The 23196-nt window shown below is 41.7% G+C and overlaps 1 protein-coding gene across 2 annotated transcripts; it reads left to right on the forward strand.

Moving 5' to 3' along the window:
- The first annotated feature begins 434 nt into the window (after nucleotides 1-434).
- nr2f5 (nuclear receptor subfamily 2, group F, member 5) lies at nucleotides 435-22696 on the forward strand. Of its 2 annotated transcripts, none has more exons than XM_044207991.1 (4): nucleotides 435-1734; nucleotides 12771-13051; nucleotides 14324-14570; nucleotides 20435-22696. In XM_044207991.1, the coding sequence occupies exons 1-4, from the start codon at nucleotides 1347-1349 to the stop codon at nucleotides 20752-20754; spliced, it is 1236 nt and encodes a 411-aa protein (XP_044063926.1). In that variant the 5' UTR covers nucleotides 435-1346; the 3' UTR covers nucleotides 20755-22696. The 2 variants fall into 2 exon arrangements, with proteins under 2 accessions (XP_044063926.1, XP_044063928.1); XM_044207993.1 differs by having other exon boundaries at nucleotides 437-1713.
- Nucleotides 22697-23196: the final 500 nt, after the last annotated feature.

Below are 23196 nucleotides of genomic sequence, written 5' to 3' on the forward strand. Positions count from 1 at the left end.
AATCCAGCAAAACACGTTTTGAGTGGAGGGGGACTTTAAACTCCTTCCCTCCTCCTCATAAAGATTTACATTATCCTTTGGAAGATGTGAAGTGAAATTTAAAAGATAAAGTTCAAGGAGTTTATGCTACAGAATAAAGATGCACAGATGCAAAGTTTTAATTACATATTAACAACAGGTTTATTATGCCTGGACATTTTATTTTCTATGGGACACTGATGTAGCACACTTTAAAGTACTTGTATCACAATAACCGCTCCTGTCAGTCAAACACATCCTAATCGACCGCCGTCCAATCAGAAAGCTCCTTACTTTTTAAGAGACTTTTGTGGCCAATCACGGACGGCCCTTCTTTTTCCAGCTCTCCCGATGAGGGGAGGGGGTATGACCTTATTTGGCAGTTATGACCTTATATGAAGCCCCGCCAGGGGGGCAGCCGTACGAGGCAGCCTGCTAGTTACACTTTCCCCAAATCCTAGCTTTGACTGTCAGAGGTGGGACAGACAGCCAAAGGGTGAAGCAATACACTCCAGCAGCAAATATTGTCCTGCGCGTTTACTGTCTCTGGTTAATCTCTCCTACACTGGCGATCAGGAAGGATATTTAGGCTGTGTGTTGGGTAAATAAATACCAGAGCGCACACTGTGACGTCGCTATCCAAAACCTCATCGCGGCTCGCAAGAACAAGAGGAACAAGGATCGCCTACTCCTCGGGACTGCGCTTTATACTGATTCCAACAGCTCGCTGGGACTAATTAAATCCTCCACAGAATCACACGAAATGTGGTCAGTACTAACTCAAGCTTGTCATCCAAGAGGCTGAATTCATCTTGAGTGAATCCAAATGCAGTAGCCAGAGCGTGGGATAGACTGGAGCGACCGGCAGAGAAGCGAAATATTTTTGTCTGTTATATTCCGTGTGATCTGCCCTCTTTCAAATTTTAGAGGCAAGCAAGAAGTAAGATAACATTGTATTTTTTCCGCCTACACGCTGATTTATTGGACTGACTTTTGCAAGAGGTTACACTCTGAAGACCAACGTGTTTATGGATTGCTGCGCAGCGAGGAACACCGGGAGTTGTAGGCTACGCTCTTATGCATCGATCATGATGATACCTCGCTGTTGCTGTAAACTTTGATAGATGTTTACAGAAAGAACTCAGTAATAAAGAAACACGATTTTTTTTTTTTTAAAAAGAAGACGCTTAGATTGACCTCTGGAGGAAGTGGGAAGCGCTTTTTCGCCCTCCCTCGGTTTTTCTTCCAAGTCGTCAGCACGGATCTCTATCACTCAGTCTGACTCTCCTTCTGTGATTTTAACAAAGACCAAAGTGTTTGGGGATAGCATGGCAATGGTAGTAAACCAGTGGTCAGAAAACATTTCTGCAGATCCGGGGTCTCAGCTCCAGATTTGCGGCCAGGAGCCCGGCGGGGCACCGGGAACCCCCAACGGTTCCACCCCGGGGAACGACGCACTTTCCGGGGACAAGATCCCCAACGTGGACTGCATGGTGTGCGGGGACAAGTCCAGTGGGAAGCATTACGGTCAGTTCACCTGCGAGGGATGCAAAAGCTTCTTTAAGCGCTCGGTGAGGCGGAACCTCTCGTACACCTGCCGGGGGAACCGAGACTGTCCCATAGACCAGCACCACCGGAACCAGTGTCAGTACTGCCGGCTGAAGAAGTGCCTCAAAGTCGGCATGAGGAGAGAAGGTAAAGCCAGAGGTGTGATCTGTAAGTGTGTGATGATGTAAAGTGTGAGGTTTTGGCACGAGAGACATTTGTTTACTAAACGTATTTCTGTGCGTAAAGTGCGTAATGTTGTTCACTGTAAAATATCAATCTTAACAGGCCATTAAGTCTGGAGCTCAGCCGTAAACGATTTTACTATTTTAAAACCAGTGACTAACTCCTCACATTGGCTGGGGCTTTTGTTTCCAGTGCTGTTTCACCTATTTGATTGCTTTTCTAGAAACAATATATTTGCAACAAAGTATAAAAGGGCAGATCATCTCCTTTGTAGGAAGAAAACATTTAAGAAACTTCTGGACACAAACAGATTTGGACTGCAGTTATTCCACCACAATGACAGTTTTGCTCTTTACAATACATTTAAGACTAAACATGACACTCTTGTAGTTTTTGTAATTTGTCATCTCACATATCAAACTAAAAATATTCCAGTGAGAGATTGTGTGCATAAAATATGCGTTGGTGATGCCTGTTGATCGAATAGGTATGTGCTATAGAGTTTATACCACAGCCACTGTTCCTAGCAAATAATCAGTCACCACCTGCGGCACCACAATGTTTATTTCACATTCATTTACCAAATCTAAGCCATTCACCCCGATGCGCTCTGTCCTGTGAAATCGCCCCTTTGTCCCTCTGTTTTAATTATGCTGTTTGCTCACCGACACCCAGAGCCGCTATAAGAGGATGCCGCTACATTTGTTGTATTGTGTTGGATTAACAACGGGTCAGTTAGTGCCAAAGAGGAGCAGTGGAAACGTGTTGGTGTAGGTCATTCAGTAGGGATAACCCATTCGTGAGAGATGCGATGGTGCATATTTTAAAATGTGACCCAAATGGAGCCAAAAGTTCTTTCTCTAAACATCTGTGGTGGCAGCCTGACTGGCGGGTCACATTTTTGTGTTTGTGTATGAACTTTGGATTACTGAACTCCAGCCATTAGTATATCATTTAGAGAACCTCCTGATTTAGAGGCGACGGTTTTTATGATCAGAAGGCAGCGAGAGCCTGTAGATACACTTGATTTTCTGTGTATCGTTACGAAATGAATAAAAACGAAGTATCACACACCTTAACGCTGGGGAGCCAATGACGCTTTAATTGTCTTGTGGGTGCAAAAAAAGTGGGTTTCACCCACTTATGACCTCAGTTACCCTCAAAAGTCGGGGTTTTTAATGAAGATGTCACACTTCGCCCTTTTCATTTCCCTCTCAGAGGACAGAATAGGGTCAGCAGCAGCATCCCAGTGAGCCTTGCTCAAGGACACTTAGGCACGGGATGTTGAAGGACAGACAGTGTCTCCACAGCGACCCCGCCGCCCTTTGTTCTCTGCCTGAACCAAAATGTAAATACACTGACGGTGGAAATACCCGTCCTCTTTAAAGCCTGAGATGAGATGATCCCTTAAGGGTTTCAGCTAGTGCTCTGCTATGCCTCTCTGACTGTGTGTGTGTGTGTGTGTGTGTGTGTGTGTGTGTGTGTGTGCACTGTAGGCCTACACACAGTCTTACCGCATGTAAAATACCCGTAAGCCACACCGCCTCGGTCGTACTCTGGCTGAATGAACCCGAGGAAATCGCCTGACGCGCCGCAGCTTGTTTACTGCAAAAATCCCATCTGATTCAATCTGGTAATGAGACTTAAAATGAAACTTACAATTTTAACATTCAAACAGGCGTCTTATTTGGAGATAAATTAATAATCAGTGTCAGTGTCTGCAAATACCTGAAAAGGTATTTCGTATGCAAAATAAAATATTTATTTCACTTGCAAATCCTTGAACTTTTTTACTGAAGGCAAAACGTTCCTAGCATTCAGTTCTACCAGTAAAGATTTTTGTTAAAAACGACCTTACAGCCTTGAAGGCTGCATATTGTTCATGAGGCATGTGATAAATACGCTTAAAGAATCGCGTGGAAAGGAATTAGTGTTGCTCTTTAGATGAGCTAACATTATGATGCTGTATAGGCTGTAGACTAGTCTACACTGCAAATAATATTCATCTTAAAAAGTCATTCAATCTCTTGATTTTATTAAAATAAGTGGAAATTCTGTCCATTTGCCGGAAGGCCAGATAACATCAGGTGACTGAAGGAAATTCTTGAAAAAAAATCTGATCAAAAATCAAAAGAGTGTTAATTATCTCTAGCCTAAATGTTTTTAAAAGAAAATAAGATTTTTAAACTCATTGCCTGTTGACATTTTAACAAACAATATTTTTGCAGTGCTGCATGGCTTATAGTTGTGCGCAAAAGGCTTAAACGTGGAGCAGGTCAACTTACATTGGCTGAGCTCATCTGTTGGTGCATTTGAGGTCATCAGGATTAAACGGTGTCCTTAAATCCTCTTTGTCGGCTGACTTCTGTTTATCAGTGATCATTTGTCTACTTAGGACAAGCAACTTCTGGAAAAGTAGAGAATTAAAAAACAGAATGTATTATCATAAATAGTTAAATAGTGTTAATTAAGAAAGGCAGCGATCATAATTAATTACAAATAATATGCATTTGCACTTTAAATTAAGTAAATCACAGATGTTCAGTTGTCTTCAGTTATTTAATCGTGGCTCCCTTTGATTTTATGAGGTAGAAATCACAACAAAGAAATATTTGTGTATATATTTGTGTAAACATAAATATTCATGAATGTTTAAAACAAATCCTAGCACCATTATTTTACTGTAACATCTACAGTAAATTAAAGACTGCTGATCCTAGAATTCAAAGATTGAGGGTGTCAACTGAAAAGTGGCAGGACTGTTAAAGCACACAGCCGCTATCGTCCTCCTCCCCAGACGTCATACATAAGTCATGTTTCCTCTACATTATTCAACAGGTTCACCTAAGATTGTCAAGGGGACGCAATGTTTATTCTCAGTTACGATCCAGGTGAAATATACATTCGATATTTCCGTTTTCCATTTCCAACAATATTCAAAAGTTTGTGAAAAGATACTATCAAAATAAAGCAGAAGAACATGTTGATTCACAAGTGAAAAAGCAGTTTGTTGAGCTAAAAAAATTTGGCACGCTATTAATCATTTAGCATATTGGTCATAATGTACTTTACGTGTCTACAAAGTAAGAACTAAGGCTGAGGGAAAGCGCTGGTGGATGAACAACTTGTTATTATAATTTTTTTGTGTTGACTGGTTTTGTTCACAAATGAAGCGTAAATCTGTCAGGCAATGAAAAGATTATGTTTTTTCTTTTTTTACTACTGGTTGGCATTTCTGTTTAGACTAAATTAATATTTAGCTGTCTGAGAAGACATGCTAAAAGTTTCATGAACGGACCATGTCAGATTTAGAACTTCTTCGCTTTCATGTGAGTGTTTCATTTTTTTTTTCCCAAAGGGGAACTCTTTGTAGACTGCTGTGTAGAACATCATATCATTTGTTGGAGACTTTTATCCAGAGCACCTTTCAGCACCATGACAGCAAACATTTCTGTGCTGGCCTCAGTGGGAGTCAAACCCCTAACACCTTGGCAGGGTTAGTGTCATTGTCTCACCACGCAGCTACACACAACCTCCACTTGTTTCTCCGTCAGTGCAGTTTCTAGGCTGAACAGGAAACAGAGAGGCAAAGACAATCAGCCTGACAGTTCGTTTGAACTGGAGTGAATGTTTTAATATTGAAACAGCCTACAAGGACGAGCTGACTTCACTGAGAACCGAAATAAATGTGCAGTAGTTTACTGTGTTGATGAATGCATGCATACACAATGATAATGTTATCATGTCTGTTGTGTGTGTCTTGAATCATACACCTGGGCAGCTACATGCAGACACACATAGTCAGTAGAGTGTAGTAACAGTAAAGTGTCTCAACATCCATTTGTAGCGCAGCAATCTGTAATAACCACACTGAAAATGCGTAGTGGGAAGGCTGCTTTCTCCTCTGACCCATATTGCACTCTGACAAAATACCAACAGCAGCGGAAAATATAGGTCAACCAAAACTAAAACATTAATAACAGACAGGCTCAAGTCAAAGTCCAAATGTGTGAACCGGACGGGGCCTCTCCAGTGAGTAAATACCCCACCGGTGCACTGAAGTCTAACAGACAGCGTGTATTGACTAATCCATACTTCACAGTGGGCTTGTAACAGCGGGCAATTTAACACCAAAACGTCACAGTCTTGCCTCCTTTGGCTCTGAAAACCTTTACTTATCCCTGTAATTTAGCTATTGACAAATTCAGATACTTAACCCCTGTCACCACATTCATAGCTAAGTCATTATCAGAGGCCTCTCAGAGGAAAATGGCTCCCATTGATGTATCGTTCAATACTGCCCAGCCTCTATTAAAGTGATACACTGGAGCCCATGACGTTATCTCCAAGGCTAACTTTAATATCACATAAAGGCATGTGGGTGAATACATGAATGATGCTGTTTTTTAATGCTTTTGGACACATCAAGGTGAGGAGGCTTTATGTCACAATAAAACACATAATGACCTCTTCCCTATAAAGGTTATGCTTTTTTCTGCACATCCCACAGTATCACTAATGTGACAAAAGTAAACGTAATGTGACCTTCTCAGATGTATTCAGTCAATCACTCCAACATAATGACTGACTCTGGACTGTTTTGCTTGTGACTTAAGTAGTTCAGCCTGTTTTTGTGTGTCACTCGGGTCTCTTGTAATAACACACAACTGAGAAAGAGGCACAGAATTTGTCACTGTCAGGAACATTTAACCCCCAACAAGACTTCTCCTTCAGTCTGCTGTGGGGATTCTGTGCACATTTATATTTTAGGCATGTAGTTGATCTTATCTATGCTCTCTGAGTGGAAGTGTAGTGGTAGTAACGACAGTAGTAGGTGAGAAATAAGCAGGAGAAGCCACAATGCACCAATAATAGCTGCAACAAACTTTTCCTGTTCGTCCCCATTTGGAATCAACAGTTTTATATTGACATTTTAATAAATATGGGATTTTGGCAAGGCATGTCTTCCATGATGGAGGTTCCTCTCTGACCACAGTTATATTATTAAAGAATCATTTCACTCAACCCTCCCCTCCAAAAAAAAAAGAAATAACTCATATTTCCCCACTTCCAGCCTCACAGATACAGTCGTTTTGAGGTTTTGAGGTCCGCCACTGAGACTTGCGCCGTCACCCCAATACAACAGAAAGTATGGTTAAGTAATGCGAAAACATGGTTAGGTAGGTTGGTTGCCAGGTCTCTTTGGGGACTTTGGATTTGAGCACCAGAAACAAAAATCCATTCACTTCCACTGTATTGGCGTGGTAGCAGAAGTCTCAGAGGCAGATATCCTCATAATCTAAATCTTAAACCAAAAATATATGCAGGGCTAGATACCACTAGGGATAAGTGGGAATCTATGTTGAGGGTGAACTGGGCCTTACAATGTATTGCCCATCTTACTGTAAAAATATTTGGTAAAGGTAGCTCCAGCACAAAAACTGGTTTACCATCAACTTTCAAAAACTAGAATCTAATTCTAGTCATAGTCCTTATTTTTACTGTATGATGATAATAACACAAGCTGACAAAAAAAGCAAGACAGCTTAGAGCTATTTAAAAGAACACATGTATGCACAGCTTGATAGCCTACATAAATGTCTTCACCAAAGGCTAAACTCACAGAAAAGACATGAACTTAGTCCTGCTGTGGCCCACTGTGGTAAATAAAGAGGAGAGCGGGGGGTTAAGTGTAAATAAGGATAGCATGAATCAGAGTCACTGAGTACGGTGAATTTGTTTTACTAATTAATGCAGGAACTGTCTCATCAAAGTCTGAGAGAGAGACTGAGGCAACTGCATCCACACAGCAAAGCTACCAGACTTCCTCACGCAAAGCTCCTCTGCCCTCCATGTCTCTGTCTCTGTCTGTCTGCGTCACTGTTTTCCCTCCCGCTCCTGCACTGCCTCCGGTTTTTCTGCACTCTCGTTCTGTTGTGTCTCTCACGTTGGCTGCATATCTCTTCTATTTCATGTTCGACACACAAGTGGGGACAGAGTCAGTCCTCTTTCAGATGGCTTGTTCTTAATAATTTCTCAGTAGATGAGAAGAAAGAAAGTAGCAAAGTTGTTATGAGCAACGCTTTTATATGAACAAATATTGAGTTTGCTATGCTTTATTTCTCTATCTCTATTTCCTTTTTGTTTTTACGATGTGTTTCCCTTCAGTGGGGTGCAACAATTAACAATTTCCAGCAGCCCTAAGATCTCATTTAAAGCTAGAGTAGGTAGTGTATTTCAGAATCATTTTTTGTTATATTTGTTGAAATTCTCTTTACATCACGACAGCAATCAATAAATCAAATGCACTGGAAAAAAAGAAAGAAAAAACATCGGTATCTGTGGCTGTCGCAGGCCTGTAAGAAGCCCATCCAGTCATTTCATTTGAGTGAAATAATTGGCCGGCCTATCTACCTGCCTACCTGCGTGCACTCTGCCTGTGCACTCATTGTACATGAAAATGTGTTTGGGGGGAGTGGTTTTGGAGGGAGGCCTGAAGGGAAGGGGCGGGATTTTTTTGGTTGGATACTTTCAAAGTCTAGCTGTCTCTTGCTAGTTTTTCCAGTTTCCAACATTCACTTACTTTTATATTAGCAACTAGTACCAACACATTGCAACAGTATCTTTAAACCTTTAACAGCTGATTTCTGACCACTTAGAAGCAGTGGAAAAAAGCTGTAAACACAACACTGACATATTATCTCCTTAAAAAGTTAATATGGCAAACTTGTGAGCACGCTTATTTACGCTTTTGCTTCCCACTAACTAATGAGGGAAATATCTAGATCTCTATCTGATAAATGCTCCACTATGTTCGCCAGATTGTTGCTAACTCTGTCTTTCTGTTGTCTGGTGCTAAGCAGAGGTTTTTCGAGAGCAGTGAGAATAAATCAAAACAGTAAAGTTTACTGGCCAGAAAACCAAAACAATGAGCTGAAAGACGCTAAAAAGCTTGGTAGAGCCGGGTGATAATTCTCTTTAAGTTTACTCACTACAAACCCTTTCACATACAGTACAAGTAATCATGTGATCAACTGTTTATGTAAAAATATTGATTATAGCAGGTTTAATGGAGAGAACCGTTTTGAAATGTGTTTGAAGTGTTAAACTCAACTATTGTTGAGTTGATTTTCAGTTAACAATTTTTTTCTGGCAGCACAAAATGTGTTCTTCTGTAGAATAAACAGAAGAACTTGGCCTAACATGAGAGCCTGCTCTTGCACAATAGCATACAATGGGACAAATACTGTGGACCATGGACTCAACCAGACTGTTTGAAACCACAGCCAGTATCTGTACATCTCATATCCTTTTCATAGAAATAAGTACAAAACCATGACCTAACTACTTAACACTTAGGGAAGAATAACATAAACTTACATATTAAGACTAAGGCTCATTTTAAGATGTAGAGTATGATATAAAAGGGTATATGTATCTTAACCAGTCACCCCATATCCGGTTACCCCTAGAGGAGTCCTGTGTTAGAGCATCACAGGACTGCCCGCTATTTCATTGACAAATTAAATATGAGAAATAGAATTTCTGAATAAAAACACACCAGCAACATGATCTTAGCACCAAGGTTGGCATTCAAATGATAAATATTTCCCAAACTCTTGCCGTTCAGTAGCATCACATTGTTTGTCAATCTCTTTATCTCAAACTCTCTCTTGGTTTACACATTAACTCCTTTCTGCTCCTATCTGACTCTTTGGGAGCTTTGCCCCGCTGCAGAGAACTGACCTGCAGGTCAAAGTTCAGGGTCAAATTAAAACTACGAGAGCCATGGGGATATTACCTTGGTGTCACATCACAAACTACCCCTCTGAGCTGGATCACACCCATGTACATTCACATAGGTTTGCCTATGTGACACACATATATGCATACACACTGAAGCATATAATTATATCTCTCTTTTACCTTCCAAATGCTAAAAACAACCAAAAACAAACATGTGTTTTGATATTTCTCTGATTGCAGCAATGCAGAATTTTGTAATGTTGTAAACCTCCCTCATAGACAAACACATACACACACACACGCACCCTCAGTTGATCTGTGGCGAGATGTGCCATGGAGACACAGGCACAGGTTCATGCAGGGTAATGTGTTTATTTGTCGCTCGCCAATGGAAGCTTTAGGAATAGAAAAGCTACTTATTAAATGCAACTGTCAGACTGAGCCAAATCTATAATGCGTCTGTGTTGCCCCGGCACCGTGACCTTTTAGTCCAAATGTTGATAGGCCTTAATTGTATTTAGCTGCTGTAATTCCACTAACAGTCTGACCCAGAGGCTAATCCAGGGCAACCAGGCAGCGAACTGTGCACTCTGCCAGCTGCCATTTGTGGCATTTTGAAAGTCGCAGCTGAAATGTCCCATGGTACCTCTGTTTGCATGCACTTTCCTCCTCTCCCTCGTTCTCGTGCCCTCATTTTATGTCCTATCTACACTGGATGCTGTTTTGTTTTGGACTTTAGGGATTTGTAGGTCTTTTTTAGTGCTTTTCTGCCCTAAATTTGGTATCAGATTTGCCGAGAAGAATAACAGTATATCGTTAAGTTTTCTAGTTTTTTTTTCTCCTTTTACTGTCAGATGATAAGCTCAGTCAATTACATTAAGCTAAGCCACGGTGCACCAATTAAAAAGCAGGAAACCCAAATCTGACTTTATACTCCCATCCCCCCTTTATTCTCTATCTCTCTGTCTCTGACCCTGGTTTCCTTTTTTTTTTTCTTATCCTCAGGCATCTGTTTCTCTCTAATGTCATTTCTGTCTCTCTCGCTCTCTTGCTGCCCTCCTCTATGTCAAGATACTACATCTCTCTGTCTCTACACTTGTCTGTCTTTCTCTCTATTCCTTTGGACCTTTCCATAATCACCCCTCTCTCCCTTTTTTTCTCACTCTGTTCCTCTGTCTCGTCAGCCAGCTGTAGGCGAGGAAAAACAGAGAGTGATGTGTCTCTGTCAGAAGTACTCAAGTGCTCTGCCTCTCAGCCACGAGTGACCCCCGGAAGGAGGCTTTTGAAAAGTCAAGTGGATCAAGTAGATTCGCCACCATCTGCAGGATTAACCACTAATCAATATGAGAGCAGATTAATAGCTGTGAATTCACATATCAGAGACATGAGAAGCAGCTGGGTCCCAAGAGGTCGTGGAATGTCATTGAATTTTGATGAATTTGATCCATTCAAAAATTAAAGTCAGGGACAATGTGTTTTACAACTTGTTTAATACATTAGCAAGAAGCCCAAAATAAGTGCAAACCACTTTGTTCACCCCTGTAGTCGTTCTAAAGGGCACTTACAAGCATAATTTGTCGTTTAGTTTGGAGGACTTGTTGCATCTTTCAAAAACCTGCATTACTGTATGATTTAGCAGACTTCCACTTCACACTCAAAGCACCTCAGAGTCACTGAAAACATGTTTGACCAGGTAATCTTTGCGGCTCCTTGCCTTTGGTTTGTGAAAACCTGCAGAGACAGACACGTGTGGCTAATCTGACAGCAGTCCTTTGCAAAGCAAGACAAGAGTTGCTGGAGTACGAGTGACAAGGAATGTCCCATTGTGCAATGTCTTTGTGACAGGCAACACCTCTTCATAGCTCAGCCCAGCGAGACTTTGCTGTTTGCCAAAGGAGACCACATTCTTTTCCGGGAACACGGGTTGACACAAGTTCACAGGGAAAACTAGTAGTTTGAGGTCAACACCTTTTGTGCAGAGGTATTTTTTTCTGCACAGCCGACAGGCTAGAATTAAAGGCATTTTTATAACACTCGTGAGTGATTTGACCTCTCGTTTTTCAAACGTGCCACGGTGCGTTCAATTGACACAGCTGCTGTGTGTGAGGTGACAGGTGATGCAGAGTTGAAAAGCATTTTCCAAACCCCTCCTTCTCCCTTTTCTTTCACCCCTCTCTCCACCTCCTGCCTCCACCTGTCTCTTTATGTAAACCACCACTCTCTATCTGAAGCCTCATCTCAGGCTATATTCAAACATATTGAACTCCACACCTTTTCTCTTCTCCCCTCTCCTTGCCCTCGCTTTCTCTCAACTTATCACCTCTCACTCTCCACCTTATCTCGCCATTTCAACTGTTTACCTAATTTTTTCCCCTCACACGTGGCCCCCCTTTGCATTTTTATTGCCTCTCTCTCTCTCTCTCTCTCTCTCTCTCTCTCTCTCTCTGTGTAACAGTAGATGGAGTTATTAGTCAGACAGTGGGGATGAGATGAACAGGTGTTTTCCAAATGGGCCTTTGAGCACTCGCTGCATCATCATCGCTCCACAGGGGGGGGTTGGGCATTTGTGTGTGTGTGTGTGTGTGTGTGTGTACAAGAGCTTGGCCTCTGCGTGCCCTTTTCGCCCCAGGCTGAGCCATTTGCCAGTAGAGGGAGGGGGGAGATGTTGCTGTATGTATTCATGTGTGGTGTGTGCATGTCTGTATGCATATGCGGGTGCATAACATATGTAGGTGTGAAGAAGTGTTATGTCTTTACCAGCTGCTGCTTGTCATTATTCACTGATGCACAACAGCAGTGCAGAATGGCCTTGGCCTGGCCACTTTCCACCACTCCACTGAAAAGACGAGCGCTGACATATTTAGGAGTCAGAGAAATGTTCTCGTCTCCACACTTTTCGCCACCTTTGACCCCATTCTGCAAACCCCCCACCCAACACATTTGCCATGTCCAATTTCACTCTTTCTTTTCTGTCTTCGTCTCCTCTCCCTTCTGTTTCTCCTGCAGGCTTTTAGGTTTCACTTCACTTTACATGCAGGCTGTGCATAGTTTGGACCAGGTTTAGGTGTATCACATACTGTTATAGCAGGCTTCCTAAATCATAAAAGCGTACTAACAACCTGATGACAGATTTTTGTCTGTTAAAAGCTGGACTAAGATAAAGACATACGCAAAGAGAGAAAAAACAGAAACACTGAAAAAATGTCACATATTCATGCATTTAAAAAGTTCTGACTTATGCGGCTGAATTCTCGTCTTCATCTGTTTTCCATCAGCTGTGCAACGAGGACGTACATCAAACTCACAGAGCAGCCCAGGACAGTACCTGACCAATGGCACCGACCCATACAACGGCCAGCCCTACCTGTCCGGCTTCATTTCCCTGTTGCTGCGTGCCGAGCCCTACCCCACATCTCGCTACGGGGCCCAGTGCATGCAGGGAAACAACCTGATGGGCATTGAGAACATCTGCGAGCTGGCGGCCAGGCTGCTCTTCAGTGCTGTTGAATGGGCCAAGAACATCCCTTTCTTCCCCGATCTGCAGCTCATGGATCAGGTGAGTCAGCCACTTTGATGACTGACTAGAGTTTACATTAAAATATCCAACCAGCAACTTCTGTTATTCTTCACTGAAGGCAGAAACAGGCACTCATGACATTCTATATGGCTAGAGCTGACATGTAGATTTATACCAGCTGTCTTGGCACAGAGTAATCGCCTGACCTATAAATATTCACATGCACCTTGGGCAGACATAGTCATCACAAATATGCCATACTATAGCTGCACCATATCATTAATATATCATTAACATATTTATGTCAACATATAGAATATACTGTATCTGTCCTTTCTCTCACAGTATGTGCTTTAGTATTGTACCATTGGTTCTATGCTTTCTATAAACCCACTTTTGGTGTCTTTTATGATTCTTTTCAGCCTGCTATGAAAAGACTCTGTTTACACCTGGCGTCAACAAGTGTCTTCGAACTGCATCTAAATCTTACACTGTGTATCTAGCTTATCCAGGGTAGACAAAACAATGTAAATGCTTAAAAGAAGGGAAATTGTAACTTGTAGAAATCAACCATTATTGTAAACGCTCCTACAGAGGTAGATCATATTATGTTGCATGCCGATTGCAGGTCATGTCAATCCCCTGTGTATACTGTATATATATAACCTTTAAAGCTTCATCACATTGATTCATCCTTACAATCAGTTTTTGACAGTTAGGTGCTCTCTGTGAGCTTTCTGCTGTGCATGGTTTGTGTATGTTCAGTGAATGAAGTTGAATGAAGGTCTTTTCCTGTATGTTGTTTGCATTTACTCTTTGATAATGTGACCAAATTCTGACCATCTTCAAGGTGGTTTGGATTATCGGAGGTTCAATGTATCTTGTGTCCCTTTACACTTAGAATTAATGTGTATGTGTACTAGTGACAATTTGACTCATGTTAATGCTTGATGGAAATTGGGTCTAAAGCCTGTTGCACTGTAACTAGGTGGCACTTGAAGTGTTCAAACCTTGACCGATTCTCAAACGTGCTGTAACATTTTTAAACATCATTCCTGTTTGGTACATTTTAAGTTAAATTTATTTGACCCTGTAAACACACTTTTAGTATTTATATCCATTCCTTGTCTCCATTAGTTTCATATTTATGATGAAATAACAATAATTGTCTTCGAGTCAAAATCTCCAATCCAGATATGTCCTCCACATGATTGAAATCTGATTATATGTTTTTGGGATATCCTGCTGATGAGCAGCAGTGAAAATTATTTCCTTCCTGGAAAACCCACTCTATAACTACCTGTATCCTAGGTGGCACTGTTGCGCATGTCATGGAGTGAGCTCTTCGTCCTCAACGCCGCCCAGTGCTCCATGCCGCTTCATGTGGCCCCTCTGTTGGCAGCGGCAGGCCTGCACGCATCGCCCATGTCAGCAGAGCGCGTGGTGGCCTTCATGGACCACATCCGCGTCTTCCAAGAGCAGGTGGAGAAGCTGAAGGCCCTGCAGGTCGACACGGCTGAATATTCCTGCCTCAAGTCCATCGTGCTCTTCACGTCCGGTGAGTTTGAATGAAGCACATGTCATATGAACAGTGGAGAGTCACAGGGAAACTGCATGAAATGTCAATGGTGTCATGGGTCTGTACCATAACGTTGAAACAGGATGTTCAAGCAGGATTTAACTAGTGGTGGATGGCTCCAGGGTGGGTAATTGAAAGTTTAAAAATGAGAAATTCATGACCCAAAAATGTCAAATCTATGGTATAACTAGTTGGGATTTTGATGCAAGCCTATTCATACCCCCATTTGTATTCTTTCAAGCCAAGCCAACTGACCGAGTTGTAAAACTTTTCTCTGTCTAGAGATAATGGTCACATTTTCATGTTTACTCATGTAAACATCTTATGGATTGACACATTTACAGATTGCATGTTAGATAAGTCAAGTCAAGTTTAATATCACAACCTAATATCACAATATCATAATATGCTGTGAAATCTCACATTGGCAATGGTTCCTCCTGACCCAGCCCAACCTCTAAGAAAACAACAAAAAACTGGTAGGAAAAAATATGAGAAACCTCTGGAGAGCAACTTCAAAGAGCAATCCTGCCAGACGGTTGAGGATGCAATTGATGTTGCAGGGGAAAAGGTCATTACAAAAAATATAAACAGACAGTTGTAACAGTTCCTAGTAAAATAACGTTTAACATTAGGATTATTACAAGTCAAATTTTGGAATAATATATCAAATAGGAGTCCAAAAAAAAGATCAAATATCACTTATTTGTTGAGACTAACATCGGTTGATTGTATTTCAGCTGAGAAGAATGTTCAAGATACACACATTTTCAATAGGAAACAGTCCGTTCACTTAACACCTTTTCCCTCTACACAAACTCAGACTCACACAGGATTATGGGTAGATTCTGATGCCAAGAAAAGCATCACCTTTCTCCTGTGAGTAATTTTACTATTGCTCAGGCAGAAAGCGAGGAATTAGCAAGTGGGTGAGCTGACTTCCGTTGGCACAGGAACCTTCTGTTAATTGATTTTATTCATGTCAACTAGGACGCTTAATCGCAGGGTATCAAAGCACTTAAACAGCTTAACCTGAGTCTGAGAATAGGAGGGTTATTCTGTGCAACATAGCCAATGTAAACTCTTGCAGATAACAAAACATTTGTTAAAAATAAAAAATTAATTAAGAAATAAAGAACTTAAAAGGGAACTTTAAATGATTGCCTTATATTGCTTTTGCCATGTCGTGCAAGGTGTTGCTGTTGCTAGGAGACTCGTTAGTTTCACATGTCTCAAGTCTAAAGAAGCGCCCATGTCACTTTTACGTAAAAGTTGTTACTGCAATGTTACTAGGTTGGACCTGGTAACATTTCCGTAACACTTTAAACATGGCACAAGTTTGAATTGAGATCAGATTAACGTAAAGGCTGCTGCTGCACAAGGTGAAACATACACAGGAAGAAATTTAATGCACGTCTTGTTCTGCCTTATTAAGAGCACTGTAATAAATGCATCTCTCAATCATCATCTCCTTTGCACAAAAAAAATTAAATCACTTCAATAATCCAGGAAACAGCACAAATGAGCCCATTTTAAGTTGTCGAGGAGATACTTCTCATGTTGGATCAGTCTATAAAAATATCCGCAGTGCAGGACATGCATGAATATCCAGGGAAATGCTTTACATACAGCATGTGAGCAAATGGGAATTCATGTGAGTATCCATGCAATTCTATGCTTGTCCACTGTTTATAAACTAGTCAGCAGAAATCTAATAATGTTTGTGTCTAATAAAATTCATGAGTCAAAGTTTTTAGAGGATCTGCTGTGAAACGAAGAGGCGAGCATCTCTCGCACACATAGTGGTCGTTAATTCAGGCTTCGATGCCAAAATAATGTTTAAAATCCATCTGTGATGCAGCCTGTGAGAAAACGTAATGAACATTTACACAACGGACACCTATGACTATATGACAAAAAGCCATTTAAGACCATTACTTGATAATTTAACCATAGAATAAGAAGTTACTCAGGTGGTCTTAGTGCCAAGAAACATTTCCTCCCTCTGCTATGTTGGAATCCAGTTTAAGCTTACCGACACATGAAGCCGACTTCAGCTGTGCTTAACCCACAACCTTTTCACCTCCACTGAGCCTGACCGAGACGTGACCTCTAATGCTGCAGCAGATATTGTCTCATTGGCTCCATATGTAAATGCTGCTGCTACAGTCCTCCCACTAGTCAGTCATGGTCTCTGCCCTCCATGAATTTGACTGTAATTCGATCGCTCTCTTTACTGTAAAAGACCGCTATTGACCCTGCGAGTAGCTGCTTGTGCCTCACGTAAATCACCTTTTTGCTGGAGTTAACCGTAAGCTTCTACCCAAAGCTTTTACTTTTGTATTTATTTTTGAGTGCTCCTTCACTTAGCAATATTTGGATTTTGCCCATTTAGTACATTGTTCATACCATTTTGTTGGAAAGACTGATAGACAAGTAATTTACTTCTTCATTTAGATTACACCAAAAAACATAGACATATCCATAGAACACATGCTATCTGAACCCACCAATCCATATGTTTACAACCTCTTAACACAAAGGAAGCCAGCAGCCATGATCTGTTAAAATTCCTTCTTTGTGACATTTCGTTAACATTGCGTGGAATCTTATGTTGTAATTTCTTACGTGAGTTAAGCCACTGTCTTGGCTCAGTGGGACTTAATGACAAAGAAAATGCCTTTATGCTAGCATAGATTTGTCTATATATGGCCGTTTGCATCTAAAGCTCTTGACTTGAGCCTAACACCTTCACCGTGTTGCACTATGTTCCCCCCACTGAGCTGCAGATAAGATTAAATCAAAATATAATGGTTTTACATCTTGAGGAAACCCATGAGATAGGCATTGTTTTGATACTGCTTATATACAAACCCCGTTGAGGTTTATCCCAACAGTCACTGGGCTACAGTGCCAGCCAAAATACTGTCACATCTGGGATACTTCACTGAGAGATTATGCTTTGTGACCCAGGGGGAAACGGATAGTGAAGAAGCCAACACTGAGATGTCTCTTGTCCGTTTTTTGTTATTGCATTTTCCCTCTTTTCTCCCTTGCATGGCTTGTCAGATTCACTCTGCATGTACCTAGTGTCTCTCCTCCATGTATGTGGGTGGCTGTGCATCCACCTCTCCCTTATCTTCCTTGCTTTCATCAGCCAGCTCTCCTGCATGATCCCATCTATTATTGAAACCAGTCATTCACCCCTCCTTCCTGCGCTCCCCAAACCCAACCCCAAGCCCAGCCCAGCCCAGGCCCTGGGACCCCTGCCCCCACCATGGGAGTTGAATTATGTATGGTGGGATCCAGTGAGACGGAGGATTTGCTACAGCCCTGGCCATGACCTACATAACCCCTGTAGCCCTGAGCATCCCATGTGACTTGCCTGTATGCTGACAGATGTACCCACATGTATACACATGGCAAAAAAACTGCACGTCTTGCCAAAAGAAGACAATACATTTAGTGAAACGTGTAGATATTACCACAGAAATTAGAATTTAATGGAGACAGACATGCACACACGCACACACTAGATAGACCCGTTAATAAACTTGACTCCTGCAGACCTGGTAGGGTGAGCTAACAAGCTCCGACAAACACCAATCGTCTCTCACCTCCCTCTGAGTCCCCTCCCTCAGCTCCCCCTGTGAAGCCCAGTCCCATCAAACCACATCAGAGAACGGGCATCTCAGTGCTGCCACCCTGATCCCTCACCCCCACTGACCCGGTGTGTGCCCAAGGTTCAGACAAAAGAACACGGCGCTTGGCGTGGACGGGCGCCCACAGAGCTGTCGCTTCAGCACGCGAAGTGGTTTCAGTCACACAGACAGCTTTGCTAATCCCAAACAGGCAGTGACTGCTTTGTCACGCAGGACCCAAAATGGCGGCCCAACAAAAAAAGCAGTCCATCTGCCCCCCGAGTGGAGGGAAATACAGATGAAGTGGGAGCAATTATACACTCAGAAAATGATTCACTCAGAATGATGAGAATACTGGCTGCTGGGGGTGGGGAGGGGTTGACACACTCGATTAAAATATGACGTAAATTTAATTTTTTTGTTGTGCAGAATTGAGACCCAGCAGGGCAGGGTTTACACAGGGGACAGATCAGAGTTTGAGATGACAAAGGGGACGTACAATGCAAGGTGACAGATTAAAACGTACGGGCTATCGCTTTTAGACTAAAAGAAGAAGAAATTGCTTTCATCGAAAACCTGTCTTTCAAATGAGGGTTCATTCAGGGGGCAGAGCCAGAGAGCACTCCCACTGAATGTACATTATGTGGCAGAGTACAGTAAAATGCCTCTTTGTTTTGACCTCCTTTGCTAAATCCCCCATGCTCTCCCCTGCACACAGAGGGTGCGAAAAGTATCGCACACAGTGTTACACACTCTCTCGGTTGTGCGAGACTCTTGCCAAGGCGGGGGCCGGCAGGAGAGGAGGTGTGAGGAGGTGGGAGGCAGAACATGACCTCCAGCTGTGGGGAAAGGGAACGCTGTAGTGTGCTGTGAACACAGACAACAGGGGTGTAGTAGATACATATCTCTGCAGTGACAACCTCGATTTCCTCAAGTTTGAGCAAGATTTCTCTGACTTGAGGAATTTGAAAGGGAAGAAAATACCGTCAGCTCTTTTATTACCCCTATGTGTCATCTTTCTCATTTATCTCTCTCAATCAACTAGACGAGATTTAAAGTACAGTATCAGGTCAAGACTTCACAAAAAACATCAGACTGACAATTTGTCATTTGTCCCGTGCAGTGCGTCATAGAGGAAGACAACCCATCCCGCGTCTATGACGCTTCATAAGGCTTCAAAGGAAAGATTAATATGTCAGATTTTTTTGCCCTGACAACATATTTAATGTGCTCAGTGACCCCTGGTTGTTGACACTGATGCCACAAGTCTGTCTTGGGCCTCTTCTGACTGATCACCTTTTCACCATTATATAGATTGTGTAAGACTGCAAACTATGACTTCTATAACTTCCGTTTTCACAGTAACTTCGGGGTGGGGGTTTGTAAAATCTGATATGTCTCTTGGTAAAATCATTGGAATCATTCCAATGTAAAGACATAGTGAAATTAAAAATACATTTTCCAAGTTGTAATCCTGTGTTCCAGTGTTAATTGTTAATAATGTGTCAAAAAATCTTTTTTGAATATTTTAATAACAAAAGCACTCTCTTTTCTCTTCCTATAAAACATAAAACAGGGGCAGTTGCATACATTTATCCAACTGAATGTGATTTGCGGTGACTAGCTAACACCACCCATCATATAAAATTAGCTAGTGGGTAGCTAGTGGAGCAATATTATAGTAGGAGGTGTGGCGGTATTTCCAAAGAATGTGGTTGATGTCTAATTTATTAATTTAACCCCAATGCTCCTCCATCTGAGCTAAAAACACGGGTGAGGGAGGTATAGGTGAACATGAATAATTGTTTACAGTTCTGTATCGCACACTCACAATTTGCTAATTGATGATTCAAATCACTCTTGTAACTAAACCCTGCCCACATATTCTGTTACAGTCGGGCACATTACAGAAAATAAAGATGCCCTAACTTCTGTTTTGCTGTAACTTTAGGGCACCATGATCACCTAATCTGACCAAGTGAACTTCTTGACAGACATAAATGTTGTGTAGTCTGCTCCAAGCATTAATCTGTCTCCTCCCCATCATCTGCATCTCCATCAATTTTACGAAGAGACTGGTTTTTGCTCATGTTTTGTAGATTCTGTTTACTTTCTTGCAGGGTCTTTTCAGACACTATAATAAGGATTCTATTTCATCTGTTGATAAACCATAAATCTTTATATTATCTTCCTTCTCTCTAGATGCTATGGGGCTGTCAGACGTTGCCCACGTGGAGAGCATCCAGGAGAAGTCCCAGTGCGCCCTGGAGGAGTATGTAAGGAACCAGTATCCCAGCCAGCCAAACCGCTTTGGACGTCTCCTCCTCCGTCTGCCCTCCCTGCGCATCGTCTCCTCTCCAGTCATCGAGCAGCTGTTTTTCGTTCGCCTGGTTGGCAAGACACCCATCGAGACACTGCTTCGTGACATGCTGCTCTCGGGCTCCAGCTACAACTGGCCCTACATGCCCACCGTGCAGCGTGAGCGGCCCATCTCCCTCCACTACAACGAGAACGGGCCCTGAGGTGGAGAGACAGACGAAGGAGAAGCTGCCGTGGAAATTTAGGCTGAACGTCCATCTGACTACTTATCCGTCCATCCTTCCTTTCCTTTCATTCTCTGCGTTCAACTTCTCAGCTTTTCCAGAGGAAGCATCGCCCTCACCATACCGCTCAAAAACCCAGACTGACGATATCATCCGATACCGTCCCGGTTACACAAGCCAGCAAATCATTCGCCATGGCCATTGTAGAGACTTGGTGGCCCGTTGCAGCCCCTCAGCCGATGGTGCAGTCTACTTTTTGAGATGTGGCATGAGATGGACAGGTTGGTAGAGCGGGTTATTGCGCAGTTCACCAGCAGGTCTGCTGGACTCACTTCAGATGTCAGTCTCAAACCCCATGAAAACAGTGGCAACAAAAGACAAAACATTTGCTTTATTGTTGGTGCTATGTCTACATTTACAGAGGCTGTGTACAAGCATCCCAGTATGGTGAATACTGAGCAAGGGCTTTGCCAATGGGACTCTACAAACAAGAGCACAAGGCCTGCTGTATATTTTTGAAAAGAAAGCCAGAAGCCATTAAAAAAAGACAAATGCCAAAATGTCTTGGACTTTTGCAGAGGACATGTTTTAATGTGTGTGTTTGTATTGGCACTGTTTATATGGAGAGAAAACTCATGATTGTGTCCATATGTACAGTATATCGTTGATTCACAGGCATCTATAGCATACTGGGGTTCAATGGGAAAAGCTCAGGTTCAAAGGGTGGGTAGACAGACAGACATACATGCCAATATCAGTACAAGAGCAAAAATACAAACCCAGCAAAATTTACACTTATCAGCATCATGTGCCAAAGCTGAAAAATGCATATTGTTTGGATATTTTTGTGGTAGTGTTGGTGATGAAAATGTAATGTTTGGTTTGTCTATAATTTGACTATAAACTTGATTTTGGGTCTCAGGGGGAGAGAAGGAGTTTGTAAAAAAAAAATAAAAGCTTAGGCACTTGCATTGTAAACTAGTCAGAACCTATACTTATTCACTCCTGTAAAATCACAGCACTGGTAGATTCTTGCTACCCTTATGCCATTTGATCGATCTACCTTTTTACTTATTCAAAAGGCCCATTAAACTCTTTTATCACAGGAGTGACACAACTCATCCTTATTATTGTTTTATAGTCATGATTGTCAATATTGGACCTTTTGAACTGGGGTGGGGGTGGGGTGGGAGCATTTTACAAAACTAGCTGTACTTGCCTTAGAACAAAGATTTTGTCACTGAGCATTTATGACTTATGACTGTGCCATAATCTCTTGTTACCTGTTATAACAGGTATTATGTCCTGTCAGGAGAGGAAATGAACTCACATGATGTAAAAATGATTGATGTGTACATAAAGTCATAGAAAAGTGTTGGAAAATACGGAGATTTTTAATTCATCAACAGACAATGTCAAGGAAAACTTGTGAGAACAGATATTTCTGCTTTAACATCATCAGCACTTTCATTTTTTTAGACTTCATGCGAGTTCATTTCCACTTCCTGATGATATTGTCATGTAGGGAAAACCCCCTCGACTCATGTCATTTGAGCTTATCGTACCGATACCGTAGAGAAAAGTATCACTAACCTCTGAAAACCTCAGTCTATGTTACAATATTATCCCAGTTGGACTTATGACTGTGACTTAGCTTAGGACTATTTTAAGTTGTTGTTTGTTTTTTTCTTCCTCTTGGTGGAAGCAAGTTTGTTTTGACAACCTGTCTCACATTTCCAACATGGCACTGTGGTATCAACATCAAGTATTGGTATTGGAAAAGCCATCTGGGACCTTAGAAAGCTGTCTGTTGATAAATTAATTCACAGAAAGTTTCTATGAGTTTATTTTTATCCTCTCTACTTTTGTTTGGAAATATGGATTATCCATTAATTGAAATAAAATTCTGTTGTTCACAAAACGTTTTCTGCTGTATTTTCAAAATATTCAAAACAGTACATAAATATGTTTAAAGCAGCACACAAAATAAGCACTTTTGTTTGGTTATTGGCTTCACTGTGCTGCAGCCTGCATAACCATGATCTACCAAAGCCTATTTTATTTTTTTCCCCATAACATGAAGCAAAAGGCCGCTGCAGTAAGGACTCAGCCTTAATGGTACGGCTCTACCAGGTGAGCAACTGGGGCGCCCCATTCTTTTATTCTTAGTATTTTTAACACTTACACAGTTTTTGCAAAACATGTTTTAGCTGAGTAATTTTGTTTTTTTACCCAATACTAACAAAAACATTGTTTTCCTGTGCTATAGTGCACTTCCATAAAGACTCACAAGAGACAGATTTAAAAAAGACAGATTTAAAAAAAAATTGGTCAAACTCGAAGCAGCACAGGCCGAGATGTCCTGACTTTTTGTTCCTAGAATGCTTCAAGCTTCAAAATTACTGGATCCTACACTTCCCA

This window comes from Siniperca chuatsi, linkage group LG9 (assembly GCF_020085105.1).
Source record: "Siniperca chuatsi isolate FFG_IHB_CAS linkage group LG9, ASM2008510v1, whole genome shotgun sequence".
Taxonomy (NCBI): domain Eukaryota; kingdom Metazoa; phylum Chordata; class Actinopteri; order Centrarchiformes; family Sinipercidae; genus Siniperca; species Siniperca chuatsi.